Source organism: Neltuma alba, unplaced genomic scaffold (genome assembly GCF_004799145.2).
Source record: "Neltuma alba isolate B1F8T4 unplaced genomic scaffold, ASM479914v2 tig00003788_pilon, whole genome shotgun sequence".
NCBI classification, from domain to species: Eukaryota; Viridiplantae; Streptophyta; class Magnoliopsida; order Fabales; family Fabaceae; genus Neltuma; species Neltuma alba.
Genome location: NW_021633426.1, coordinates 52,398 through 66,737, shown reverse-complemented (window position 1 = coordinate 66,737; position 14,340 = coordinate 52,398). Strand labels below are relative to the sequence as shown.

The window sequence follows — 14,340 nt, the reverse complement described above, 5'->3', positions numbered from 1 at the left end:
GGATGGGATGGTTTTGCATGGACTCAGAAGCACATATGGGTGACAACCCAACTAATAAACATACAACATTGTCGATTTTTTTAATACTATAATTAGGAAATATAAATATCAGTCTCCAACAGTCAAAGCTTCTGTTGAAGATGAACTCCTAGCAATAGTGTGGTTTTCTTCAAATTGGATAGACAGGAAGACCACTTGAAATCCATATTTTGTAGCTGTTGCTTTGCTTTTATATTTTCTTCCACCATGTGAGACTTTTCTTTCTTCACTTCCTCAAACTCCTTTATGAATCCCATTGTGTCAGAAACACTCTTTTTCTTCTGTTCTTTCAGAGATAACAGTTCCATATCACACTCTTGAATTTCTTTTTCCTTGCTATGCAGTTTAGCCTGAAACTTTGAGATTGTCTTCTTCAACTCTGCTTCCTTTAGCCGAGCCTCAGCCAAATAACTCTCTTTATTGTGAATTTCAGACAGAAGAGCAATTGCTGCTTCCTTTCTCTTTGAACGTTCTTCGATGGCAAGCTTCTCTTTTTCTTCAAGCTTGTTGAATGCGTCAATAGTGGCATAGGCTTTCTTGGAGGAAGATAGAACAGTTTGGATTTCTTGTTGCAGAGAAGCAATTGTAGCTTGAAGGCCATGAAAGGGCGCTCCATCTTCAAAACAATGAAAGGACAAGATGTTAAGAGCATTCTCAAGCCGAAGTTTGCCTTCTTCAGAGCAAGCTATTTCACTTAGACTCATCTTCAATGAGGTTCCCAAGTCAGTGAGAGCTTTACTCAGCTCGTTATCATCTTCAAATGCTGCAATTTTGGATCCATAAGGCATGTCAACTTCCATTTCAGTACCTTCCTCCATTATTTGGAATAATCTCATCAGATCATCTTCTGCAAATTGACAACGGTTTCCCTGGTCAAACTTAATTTGATTCTTAGTGGAGGTCCCTGGTTGATCCATGATTTTATCCTGTTGAAATAAATCAAATGAAACAACCATTATTGTAACCTATAGAATAGAATATAATAAAATAAAATGGCCCACAACACATTTGTGTCTAAACAATAGAACCACAACACATTTCAGCGGCGACAAAAAAGTCGCCGCAGAAAACACTTTCGGCGGCGACACTCTTGTCGCCGCTGAAAAGCATTTCAGCGGCGACAAATGTCGCCGCCGAAAGTGTTTTCTGCGGCGACTTTTTTGTCGCCGCTGAAAGTAATGCCTAAGAAGAATTGGCTTTACCAATGCACGTCATCACCGCCGGTGCCACGTCATCGTCTCCGGCCGCCACGTCAGCACCGTCGACCTCCACGTCATCGCCATCGGCGGCCACGTCATCACTGCCGACCGCCACATCATCGTCATTGCCACGTCACTCCTCCTCGCCACGTCATCGTCTAAATATTTTCACCTTAAATGTGTCTTCTTCCAGGTTCGAACTCGTGACCGCCTCCCTTCGTGTCCAACCTTCTTGCCGCTGAGCCAGATTGAATTTGTTTATTAATATTGTAAAATAAAATATATTATATATATATTATACTTTCAGCGGCGACAAAAAAAGTCGCCGCTGAAGGTCCACTTTTGGCGGCGACAAAAAAAGTCGCCGCTGAAGGTCCATTTTCGGCAATTTTTTTATTAATATTGTAAAATAAAATATATTATTATTATATTATACTTTTTGCGGCGACAAAAAAAGTCGCCGCTGAAGGTCCATTTTCGGCAATTTTTTTATTAATATTGTAAAATAAAATATATATTATTATATTATACTTTCAGCGACGACAAAAAAAAGTCGCCGCTGAAAGTCCACTTTTGGCGGCGACAAAAAAGTCGCCGCTGAAGGTCCACTTTCAGCGGCGACACTTTTGTCGCCGCTAAAAGTCTTGGTTTCAATAGCGAACTTTCAGCGGCGACTAGAAAAGTCGCCGCTGAAAGTCCACTTTCGGCGGCGACACTTTTGTCGCCGCTGAAAGTCTTGGTTTCAGCGGCGACTTTTTGGTGTCGCCGCCGAAAGTGGACTTTCAGCGGCGATTTTTTGTCGCCGCCGAAAGTCGTCGCCTAAAGTCTATTTTTTTGTAGTGGAATTCTTAATTAGGTGCATATTGAAAATAATAGTTCATACAAGTTAGTTTATTTATGCATTAAATTGTAATGGTGTTATTTTATTTATGTATTAATTAAACTGTAATGAAGTTAATGTATAGTGTCTCTAAAATACGGGACCATTTGCTTCATTAAAAAGGGAACTACCAGTTGATTATCAAATTGTTCTATTCTAGCATTAGTATATACCAGCTTTAAAGAATAAATTCCATCCCGAAATTGATGCAGTAACATGAAGGCTTACTTGTGCAGATTGATCAGTAATAGTAGAGCTGCCTGATTCCATTTCCACGTGAGGAGCTGAAGTTTTTTCTTGAGGCTTTTTTTGGAGAACATATTGAAGAGATCCAAGAGATTAGAGATTATAGAAAGGTTAATCTGAATGAAAATAAATAATGTATCAATAATGCAAATATATTGAAAACCAAGTATTTACCGTTGGAGGGTTCATTCCAGTAATAGAATTTTCTGGAATCATCATTGCCATTCTATTTGATGTTTCTTTGGAAGGGCATTCATTAGTAGGTTCTTCAACTCTTTGAGGAGCTTCATTGGAGCTTCTACTTTCTCCAAGTGCTTGTTGATCACACATTGGTTCCTTTTCACATAACTCCTAAGCAAAGGAATAATCAAGCAACAAGTGATATTTTTAAAGCAAAAAACTAATGAAACAAACCTACCTTTATAAAAACTGCTGTCCCTAGATTTGAGATTGTTCGCTCAGAATGAGTTGATGAACTTACATTGTAAACCAAATTATCCTGAATGAACATGAAAATGTAAAAACTATCACAAGGTTATGTCGTTTAGGAGCTAACTCAACCCACATCATGAAGGACTATATTCTTACTATTTATTTTATAAAGGAATAGCAGATGCTATTTGTGATGTATTACTTAATTTTGAATTCATGATTTAATATGCTTTTCTAGCTTCCTCTTATTTTGGTACCTTCTTGAATACTTCGTTTGTTTCTTAAATTTGTTTTAATTAGATTACCCATAGCGTCAACTTTGATAAATGTACAAGTACAAAAGCATTTGTTGAGGAAAGACTCTTACCCTATCAGACTTTGATGGTGGAATTGCTGCTGTATCTGAAGTAGGAATTTGTTCTTCAACAATTTCATCCGTTGATACCTTAGTATTCTGTATAGTTCATAAAATATGAATAAGTTGCTAAAGAAGTTCAATTAATCGAGAAGAAAGTCTTTTATTAATTGAGGAAAAAGCTCAATAAAAATACTACAAATTATTACTATTATAAGACATTTCCATTTCTACATTGCTGCATATATAACTGGGAAAAAAGACTGAGTGTGTGTATATATATAAAACGGTGAAAGTATTAATTGAGAATAACCCTACCACAACTGAGTTAGATGATCGAGTTGTAGAGAGCTTTTCTTCAACAATTTCATTTCCTGATACGTTGGCACTCTACATAGCCCATAAATTATGAATATGTCAGTTTCTAAAATGGTTAAAATAATTAAGAAGCATACAATATATATACATTAATAAAAAGAGAAATTGTTTGTTGGTCTGGGTCACTATTGTCATAGAAAAGCATAATATACATACCTCTATAAAATTTGACGAATTTGCGGTGCCTTTTTTAGCAATGTCCTTTGATAACTCATTACTCTAAACATAAAAAAAAAATGGTATAATAAAAAGAAGGTAAACTGAGCTTTGAAGTTATTAATAACTGTAATATATTAAATCTAAACACACAACATAAAAAAAATATCTTGATTTATTTGGAATAAATGGATAAGACAATGAGGTAAGAGAGAATTCATTAGTTAGTTTCTTGAGTATGCTTAGTCATAGGGAAGTATAAACACGTACATTTCAAAATTTGGAGAACCACGCTCTGTTGGGGCATTGCTGAGTCATTTCCAACATATTGTGGTTCCTCTTCTTCAATCTGAACAATAATAGAATATATATATATATATATATATATAAACATAAAAATAGTAATCTTCGCCCACAAAATAAGAAAAGTGGGGAAGTATTGAATTTCTACCAAAATTAATAGAAGTCTGGCACTAACCTCGCAAGCCCATTCCTGAATAATACCGTATGTGTAGTTGAAGGTCTTTTCTTGTGGAAAAGAATAATCGAGATAATCAAATACTGCACAAGCAAAACCACAATTTCGTTATCATTACTATGAGAAGAAATCATATGTAGCAGTTAATGATTTCGATTAACTACGTATATGTGAATACTTACTCTCAGAGGAGTTGACATTAGGTGAAGGGATATTGTTACAATCTTGCACAATACGGATTTTCACAGTTTGGAAATCAATTCCATGATAGATAGTGTGAAGACTTGGTAGTTTTACCAGTCTTATTGCAAGTAAATTTGGAAGCACATCCTTGATGACCAACTCTTGCGGCGCGCCCTGCTTCCTTTCAAATACGTGAGCAAGCTCAGGAGCATCTTCTATCTCCAACGTCAAGAGACATGGAAGTTTAGCACATGTAGAGACAGAGAATAAGCATTTCAACTTCTTGCAGTGCTTTACTCGAATATGGCATAGCTTTGGGAAACATGGTTGATGCAGATCCAAAGGATTTTGTTGATTCTCTTCATCATCCTCAATTATGCTCACCAACTCTTCACAGTCTGATATGAATAGCCTTCTCAATTCTGGTATGCTTCTCGTGGTACAAGCAGACAGTATGAACTTCAACTGTTTGCATTTTTCAAATTCTAGAACAGAAAGGTTTTGAAAGCTCAAAGAGATTTTAGGTCCCACATATATATCCCTTAAATCAGCCAACTCTTGCAAGTTCGAAAGTGCCTTACCTTTCTCCTTGAAAGATAATGCCTGTAAGCATACAATTGAGATATGTTAGTCTTAAAGAGTCTCTTTAGGTGATTGATTATAAGCTAGCAAACGGCAGAGAGGTTTACCTTTCTGCTTGAGAGATCTTCTTGTCTTTTGTGTCCACCAACCAAGAAATCTATAAAAGTTTGAGGAAGCTGTAGACATCCTTCAATACTAATATATTCTAGATTTAATACCTCCACGTAATAATTTTCTGTGGAAATACTAACCATATTTGGTAAATCTACAAGGTATATTGTTTTCAAGGCTGGGAGATTAAATTTACTCTGAACATTATGATTCTGATCAGCATGACATTCTCGAAATACATATTTCATCTTTTCTGCCTTCCCGATGCTCACATATCCCAACTCCTTAAAATCTTTTGAATAAAAAGCTGGGAATACAAATTCCAAATTGTTACAGCTCCAAATATAGACTTGTTGTAAGTTAGGAAAGATAGAGTGCACATTCATATGACCTTGACCATTAGGCCCCTCGTCTGTTATAATATGTTCCAGTGCGTCACACTCCTTGACATACAATGTTTCCAAGAACTTCAGTGATGAGGCAATGGATATGGTAAAGAGTGATGTTAACTTGGAAAATCCAGTTATCTCAATCCCTCTCAAATTGGATTGATATAATGGTAGTGGAAAATATCCATAAGCTGTACTTGGCACGTGCTTCGATTTGGATGCCTTGGTTAAATACAAACATGTTAATTCATTTTTTCCTTTTTCCTGGTAAATACATATGAATTCTCAATAAACTAATAAAGAACATTTTAGTATGTTGTTATATTTGAAAAAAATAGAAAGTACTTTTTCTGGTTCTTTACAGAACTTATGAAACCAAGAAGAATTCAGGAGAAATTTTATTCAGCTTTTCTAACAATTTATAAATTTTTTTATACATAATTTTTCTCCCCTAATTTTTCTATTGTAAAGAAATGCTCGCTTTTGATATAAATTGAGCTCAAACTGAAATTTCTATCTTTCGCTTTTCTATTATTTTCTATTTAAACAAGGAAAAATTGCAAATAATGGCCATAGAAAATATAAAATTGCAATTTGGATTCTTCAAATCCTAAAATTGTTGTCAAGAACTGGCTCTTAAATATAAATTAGCAAATATTGTATAAAAAACCAAATTGCCCTCCTATTACTTGGAATACTTAAATTGTTACTTGAAATACTTAACTTGTAATTTCTAAAATTGTACTTATTTTTTTCGTAGTACAAATTTATTATTTGAAATACTTCACTTGTAATTTTAAATGCTATGCTTGTTATTCCCAATAGTTCACTTGTTATTTTCAATAGGAAGGCAACTTGGTCTTATACTCAATATTTCATAATTCAAATTTAAGATGAGGTCCCTAGCAATAACTTTTTGAATTCAAAAATCCAAATTGCAATTTTATATTTTTCAAAATCTTTATTTGTGATTTTTTCTTTAAACAATTACCTAGAAGCCAAAATTATATATTTTAATCTATACGACATCAACTTTTATAATAAAAATTATAAAGAATGTAAATTTCAACATTCTAAATACTTCTGTAAATGAAAAAGTAAAATAACGAGGAAAAATTGAACAATATAAATGTTTTAAAGTGGAAGTCAGAGGTGAAAAAGTAACCTACTACTAACATAAGGCATATTTTTGAACAAGCTGTCAAAATCAATAATATATGTGTCTATACACACACAAAAAGCTACCACAAGTAGAAATCTTCACACAAAAGAATAAATTTTCTCTACTTAAATATTCACAAACTAAAAAAAAGATAGTAGGAAAGAGGTTTACCTTTTCCTTTGAGAGGTGATCTCTTTTTTGCACATCAATGGATAAATCTATAACATTATTTATGGGAAGTTGTGGGCAGTTTTTCAGACTTATATCTTGTAGAGATAATGCCTTCACAGAATACTTTTTGGTGCAAATACTCACCATATTTGGCACATCATGAAGGCTTAGTCTTTTGAGATCTAGGAGATTAAGTTCAATATGAACATTATGCCTCTGATTGGAATGACATTTTCCAAACACATATTTCAACTTTTCAGCATTGAAGACTTCAACTTGCTTTAAGTTGGAAAAGATACAACAATCATTCATATGACTGTAAGCATGCCCCTCATCTGTGACTATGTGCTCCAGTTCACCACATTTACTGATTGTTAATTCTTCTAACAATTTCAATGATGAGGCAATCGACAGGGTAAGAAGTGACTTCAACTCAGAAAATCCCTCTACACTCATCTTTCTTAAATTCTTGTATGGACATAATGAAGGTGTAAAAAGTCCACTAGCTTTACCGAGATGTTTCTCCTTTAATGCCTATGATACATTAAAATATTTGTCAATATGTTATTACATTACAAAATCACAATCATAGTAACCAAAAAAAGTGAGACAAAGTACCTGAGTAAGGTTCAATTGATTGGCCCTGGAAAAAGATAGTTCATTGATGCTAAAGGCACTTGCTTTTGAAGATAAACGACACAGAGGGCCCCATGATTTCTGCACTTGAGAAGACTGTGGGAAATAATATTCTGGATATATGTTGATGAATTTGGGTACGTTTGCAATTTCTATTTCTTGTAGTGAGGGGAGTATGGTTTCCTTTTCCATTTGACGCATACCTCCCTCCTCTAAACATTGCCGAAATATGAATTCTAGCTTATTACAACCACGGATTTTCACACTTTCTAGCTCTTTGCAAGGAAAAATTGGCAATATAAATTCCAATTCATGACATTCTTCAATGTTCAGAGACCTCAATTTCGGGAACATTGAGTGATGGGTCTTTTGATTACAATCATGATGATCATCCACTTTTTGCTCTGCAGATCTTTTATCATCACTTATTAGGCATTTCATCTTTGAGCATCCACTTATGTCCAAATTTTCCAGTTGCTTTAGACTTTGAGCTGTGGATAGACAGAAAAGATATGTCATCGAACAACCATTTAACTCTATAGACTTCAAACTACTTAGCTCTAGCTTGCCCTTCAATAGTGTGCCGTCTATTTCAGCACAACCACTTATGTATAGCTTCTCTAGTTGCTTGAGAAAGTCATTAGGAAAATCACCATGACATAATTCCCTCACACACATGTTAGAAAGTCGTAGCTCAACTAAGTTTGAGAAGATGGTTGCATGAGATTGAATTCCACTTGTATTGATGAGGCATTGTATTGCAGGCCAAGATTTCAAAGAAAGCCTAATTAAGCCATTCATGCCTTCATCTTCTTGAGGATCAACTATGTCAGGAATAAGGTTTGTCCATCTTGTATCATTACATTCTGTTAACTCAAGAATCTCTGCTCTTGCTGCCAGGGATTTGATTGTGCTTTCAGACAAGATCCCTTTTAACTTGGTTGAATTGAAATATCTTTTTGTTGAAGCATCCAATTGAAAAGAACGCTGGTAAGAGTAGTTGCCTTCTACATGATATATTCTAAATTCTTGATCAAGATCTATAATTTTAGAAGGCTTTGGATTAATTTTAAGAGTGTCATGATTTGAAATATAATACAATACTTCAAGTTTCGAGCATCTCCCAATCACTTCAAACGGGTTATTCTTTTCGATTGAACAATCTACCAAGCCTAGCAACCTCAGTTTCTCCTGTTGGCTAACTTCATTTGGCAATTCACTAATTGAACAATTTGTCAATTCAAGAGTTTGGAGTTTTTTGAGGTTTTGCAAAATAGATATATCACCCAACTCCCAATTTGTTAGGGACAGTGTTTGGATATTTTCAAGTGAATGAATTGATTTTGGTAGTGACAAGGCCAATGTTCTCCGAAACTTAACCTTAGAACACAAAAGCAAAACTCTAAGTCCCTTCATACCTCCAAAGAATGCCTCAGGAACTCCCAAAGGATGACTTGCATTATTTACCCATACTAAAAGAACCTCAAGATTAATGCCCTCAAAAGAGTTGGAAAAGTCATCTATCATCCAGGATGAATATTTTACATTCTCCTTCAATTTACTTTTAGAATCCGTGATTACTTGAATCTTTTCATCTCCTATTTGATGGGCTATATCACGAATCACATCGTGCATCTTTACAAATCCTTCTCTAGTAGTGAGCAATAAAGCAGAACGTACGAGTGTGGTTTTGATTGAAAGCACTTCACTTCTTGCTCTATAGTAGCTGCCAACATTTTCACTAAGCCTGAACCTATAGCAATTCTGCTTAAAACCTCTACTGGTATTTCATAAGCTCTTGGGAATATAGAACATAGCAGGATGAGATCTTGCGCTCCTCTATCTAGACACTTGAAGCTTATTTTCAGAGAATTGTAAAACTTTTTCACTTCTTCATCAATGTTCCCATGCCTTAAGGATGAATCTTTTTCTATTACTGCAAAAGCATCCTCCCATTCATTTGGATCCCAATTTCTAAAGGTTCGAGCAACTGCTACAATTACAACTGGTAAGTTTCCACACTCAATCACAACTTTTGATGCTAGCAACTTCAATTTATTAGGACAATCCTTCCCATTTTCAGTGGCATGATGTAGGAAAAGATTCACTGCGTCTTCCTCATGTAAGAGCCCTAGTTTAATAGTCTTTTGGCAGCTCATTCTTCTACAAATTGTCTCATAACGTGTGGTTAGCAAGACACAACACCGGCCCTGGCTATGGATGCCATGGTGAATCCCTATGTTCTCAAGTTTGAGCTCTTCCCAGACATCATCAAGTATTATGAGTACACTTCCAGCATTAGTGATTCTGATCCATATTTGTTCTGCGTGTGTTAAATCCTTGCCATCCTCCAACTTCAACTCCAATTTTTTTGCAATTTCATCTTGAATCTTCTTTTCGTCAACAGGATTAGGCACTTCAATGAAGACAACTTTATCAAATGCCTTTGAATTTTCAAGTTCCTTACCAATTGCTTTTGTCATTGTGGTTTTCCCTGATCCTCCCATTGCTTGCAATCCAATCCTATGTATATTGTCATTTTTCAGCTCCTCCCTAAGTTGTTCATAAACTAAGTTTCTACTCTTAAAATGCATAAACTCTTGTGAATAGAACTCCATGCCTGGAGGTCCAGCTGCACGTGCAACTTGTGAGAAGTTCTCAGCTTTCTCCATTATTGTTGGAATCTCTTGCATGATGCGCTCTAATTTCTTCGCCAGTGAATATTGCGAAAACCAATCATTACAGAAACCAAACCATTTCTTTGGTCTTGTTTCTTGCTGAATGAAGTTGTTGGCTTTTCGAACCCAATGCTTAACTAAAGGGTCAATTTGGGTTTCATTCCTTCTTTTGGCTTCTTTTATCTTCATGTCCACACTCTCCACTGCAGCTGACAATTCTCCTTTTTTCTCTTCAAATTCAGCTGCATAACTCTTGTAACAACACAAATATGGAAGTTCCTTTGTTACTTTGTCTACCAATACATCAGTGCATTTTGTTGCAGCAGCACTACTGGCAGCAATCTCCGCCATCTATCATACATAATGAGATTACAATTACAAAAACAACAAGGTCATATCGTGATGCCTCAGGCACAACTATACTATGATCCAATATTTAGCATAAAAAACAAATTATAGTAATCAAAATCTTAGTACTTGTATAGTGCACAAAATTTCGTAACCTCTATGTTTTAGATGAAACAATCCAATATAAATATGACAGGGAAGTTAGTTTGACAATCCATTGCACTCACAAAATGTTATGAGCCTCAAGCCTTAAAAGAAAAGTTCGATTTATAAATCTAAAGAGCTCTCTCTTCTAACAAGTTATTGTAGTCTTTTAGAATGTGCTCCATAACATTGCTAGGTTGATACGAAAATCTGAAGTCACTATAAATTAGAAAGAAAAAAGTGGTGAGAATTAAAAATATGTGAATATATGTATTTGTTTCTTTTTGTCAGTTTATGTAGTAGGTTTAAATGGAAATATCTAATAACATGAACATTTTTTACCTTAATAAATAAATTTATTATGTTAGCATAATATCAGAACTTATTTCTAGAGACCACAAATCAAAAATTGGAAAACTCAATAACCATAAATCTTATTGGTTTCTCCAAAAGCCACACCCACACCAATAGAATGCCGTTGCAAATAATTTGATTTCCTCATATGACTCTAAATTTTACAGTAAAATACTTCAACCTTTAATCTATTACATTTTGTCTTGCTCACATGATTTTCCATCATCTATTGTGATAACATACGCTTAAATTTCAAAAGATACTTTTTAATTAAATTTATATTAAAGTACTTTTGTTTACTAGTTTACATCCTGATACTAAATTTTTAATTTTGGCTAAAATATTTTTAAAGAATTTAAAAGTTTTCCCTTTTCCTTGATTTTTTATTTACTTTTGTAAATAGATATATTTATAATGTTTTTATCATGTTAGAAAAGAAGTTTAAATAATTTAGTCAACGATTAATATCATCTTTAGTTGTAAAAATTTGATCTTGTTTTAGTTTTAATTTGGTCCTTAAAATTTGAAACAAGTGCTTTTGATTTTTAAAATTTAACTTTATTTTGATCTGTTTACAGATTTTTTGTTTACGGAACAGTTTTTTTTTTGGTTCATGAAAGTATGAAATTTTAGAAACTAAAATTAAAATAAGATCAAATTTTAAAAACTAGAGATGATATTTACCCTTTACTTAATGTATACATGAAAAAACTTGATTGAAAATTTGATTAATTTTTGAAAAAAAATATATAACTGACTGAGTATGTTTATAAGTCTTTGTAACTAAAGCTTTGTTAAAAATTTTATATTTTAAATTTAAATTGTTTATATAATCTCCCAATCTTGCATCATTTATAATTATAATATATGATGAAAAAATATGTGTTTGAAATATTTGTTAGCCATTAATTTGAAAAAAAAAACTCAATAAATAAGTTCCAATACATGTGATGAAAGATTAAAATTACAAAAGTTTATAATATAATCAAAATTAACTTTACAACATATTAGAAAGCTTGAAAATATATGTATTAAAGTTATTTTTTGTTGTATAAAAAATATTTATTTGAAAAATATAATATAAATATTTAAATAATTTTTATGTTAAGCAGGTGTATTTTTGTCAAAACAAAATTTTAAGAGTCAAACTTTAAGAGAACTAACATTTAGATGAACGAAAATGGCATATCAATTATATAAGAAAGATTTCTATAACATATGATTTAATTTCAAAGAATGTTCATGCACAATTTTAAAATAAATGAAAGGCTTTTATAATTTAAGTAAAATAATTGTATCTCCCGTACTCTCATGGTCACAATGACGTGAAGGATGAGACGGAAGGGCGGGATGAACCATGGTTTAGTCACAAAATTAATGATAGAATATTTTGATGACAAGCATTTTAATAATGACATTGAGAAATAGAAATTCATAATTTTGAGCATTTCCATTACCAAATACTTTATAATAGAATTAGTGATGGATTATTGATAGATTGTTTGACAGAATAATTTTGTTGTTAATTCTAATCATGAAATTAGTAACAGAATAAAATTGGGTCGCTAAATTATATTGTTAATTTATTGTTTTTTTCGTGATATTAAAGACGTTGATTTGGAAGCTCGTAATATCAATATTATGAAATTCTATGCTTACTTCTTGACTCTTGTCCGAGTATTTCAAACTCTATGATAGGAAGGACCTTCTTCTTGCTTCTTGGTTTGACCCTAATAAAAAAGCGACATTATCCAAATGTCAGAGAAAAATTAAGGGAATGATAACCTAAATTGTAAAGACATAAAAATTTAGATAAGAATAAGAAAAATTTGAGAAAAATTTCCCTATTGAAAATCTTATTAGTGAGGAGGACCTGAATCAAAATGTCAGTATTACTATTATATGTGTTGCAAAGTCTTGATATTTTCTGTGTACAAAAATCTATCAAGTCCTTATCACTAGCAAAATTTTTAATGGTGTTAACTCTTTTTAAACGGTTTTAAACAGTAGGGATTAATAAAGCTAACTGCGTAAACTTAAAGGACTTAATAAAAAATCTAAAAAAATGCAGGGACTTGATTCAAAATTCAAGTAAACTATAAGAACTGGGAAACTAATTTTTCCCATATTATAAATCATGTTTTAACCGTCCAAAAATTACTTTGAGAAACTCAAACAAACAAGCTCTTTAATTATTCAATTCAATTCTCAATGATTAAAAAAAATAAGCTGGCTTGTTGACAAATTTTTTTAATTGTGATTTTTACTGCTTTTTTTTTTTTTGGTCTGACAGCCTTGCTTAAACCATTGATGATAAAAACATAAAACCATACAAGTTATTGATTGGCTAAAATGTACATTTGGTCCTTTAATTTTGTATATGATTTCAATTTAATTCCTTAATTTTAAAAAGTATACTTTTAGTTCTTTAACCCTAAAATTTTTTAAGAAAATGATGACATTAAGATATTAAATGTTAATAAAACATTCTCAAATACTAACATATTAAGTTTAATTTTCAAAAAATCCATGATTGTTACAAAAAAATCATCATTAAAGTCTAATGATTTTAGGGTTAAGGACCAAATGTATACATTTTAAAGTTAAGGGACCAAATTGAAACCTTGTACAAAGTTAAAGAACCAAATGTATACTATAACCTTATTAATTTATATGTTCCTATAGTGAGATAAATATAAAAAGTATAAAGAGCCGTATTGTTCACAAATAGTAGAAGATGCAGTTAATTGTATAATATATATAAATACGCGTAACCCGCTTTAGTTTATAATTTAACAAAGCTATTGCAGAAGTTTCTGAGCATAAATGAAATCTACGACCAAAGCTATGCATATATTAACCTGTAAATAGGAATTATTCAAGTATGACTCACATGACCGATCAAGATCTAAGAAATAAAAGCAAGTTAAAACATAAAAAAGAAGTTGAAGAGAGCATATGTGTAAAAGAGAATTCATAAGTATCATGGAGTTTAAATCCTTACCTCTTAGAGATTTCTATGCTGCAATGCTTCTGACATAAAAGCCTCTTCTTCTTCTTTCTCTGTTTTTTTTTTTTGGTGGTTTGAGAAAAGGAAATACAAGAGAAGATTTCAACACAACTTTTTTTTTTTGTTTTCTCTAAGTAAGAACTAGCTAAACAACAATAATAACAATAGACAAAGATAAGAATAAGAAAATAACTCAAATGCCAGAAAATAAAGCTTGGAGAAAAAACAGGTTCTTTCAATCGACAAACTTTGAAACAAAACCCAAAGCCTTTAGATTTCTTTTTCTTGCTTTGTTTTCTCTAAATGAGAAGGAGAAAAGCAACTCAAAACAGAAAAGCAAGAGCTTCAAAAGATTTTTATGATTAGAAAGAGAAATGAGAGCGAGAACAGAGGAAGAGCACAGAAATTA

At 32.6% G+C, this 14,340-nt stretch overlaps 3 protein-coding genes across 3 annotated transcripts in view; all 3 read right to left on the bottom strand.

The window, feature by feature from the left end:
* Window positions 1–14,340, bottom strand: part of LOC114742482 (probable disease resistance protein At4g27220) — an 89,476-nt gene that overhangs the window by 34,521 nt on the left and 40,615 nt on the right. The gene's annotated exons all lie outside the window — the stretch shown is intronic.
* On the bottom strand, window positions 123–9,032 carry LOC114742480 (uncharacterized). The gene is made up of 13 exons (XM_028930733.1): window positions 7,380–9,032; window positions 6,762–7,295; window positions 5,431–5,692; window positions 5,180–5,346; window positions 5,036–5,104; window positions 4,346–4,949; window positions 4,164–4,246; window positions 3,686–3,748; window positions 3,470–3,541; window positions 3,164–3,250; window positions 2,783–2,863; window positions 2,539–2,715; window positions 123–965 (listed from the first exon to the last, which is right to left on the bottom strand). Exons 1-13 carry the CDS (start codon window positions 9,030–9,032, stop codon window positions 123–125), a joined length of 4,695 nt encoding a protein of 1,564 aa, XP_028786566.1.
* Window positions 9,035–10,426, bottom strand: LOC114742479 (probable disease resistance protein At4g27220). The gene has a single exon (XM_028930732.1). It carries the CDS (start codon window positions 10,424–10,426, stop codon window positions 9,035–9,037), a length of 1,392 nt encoding a protein of 463 aa, XP_028786565.1.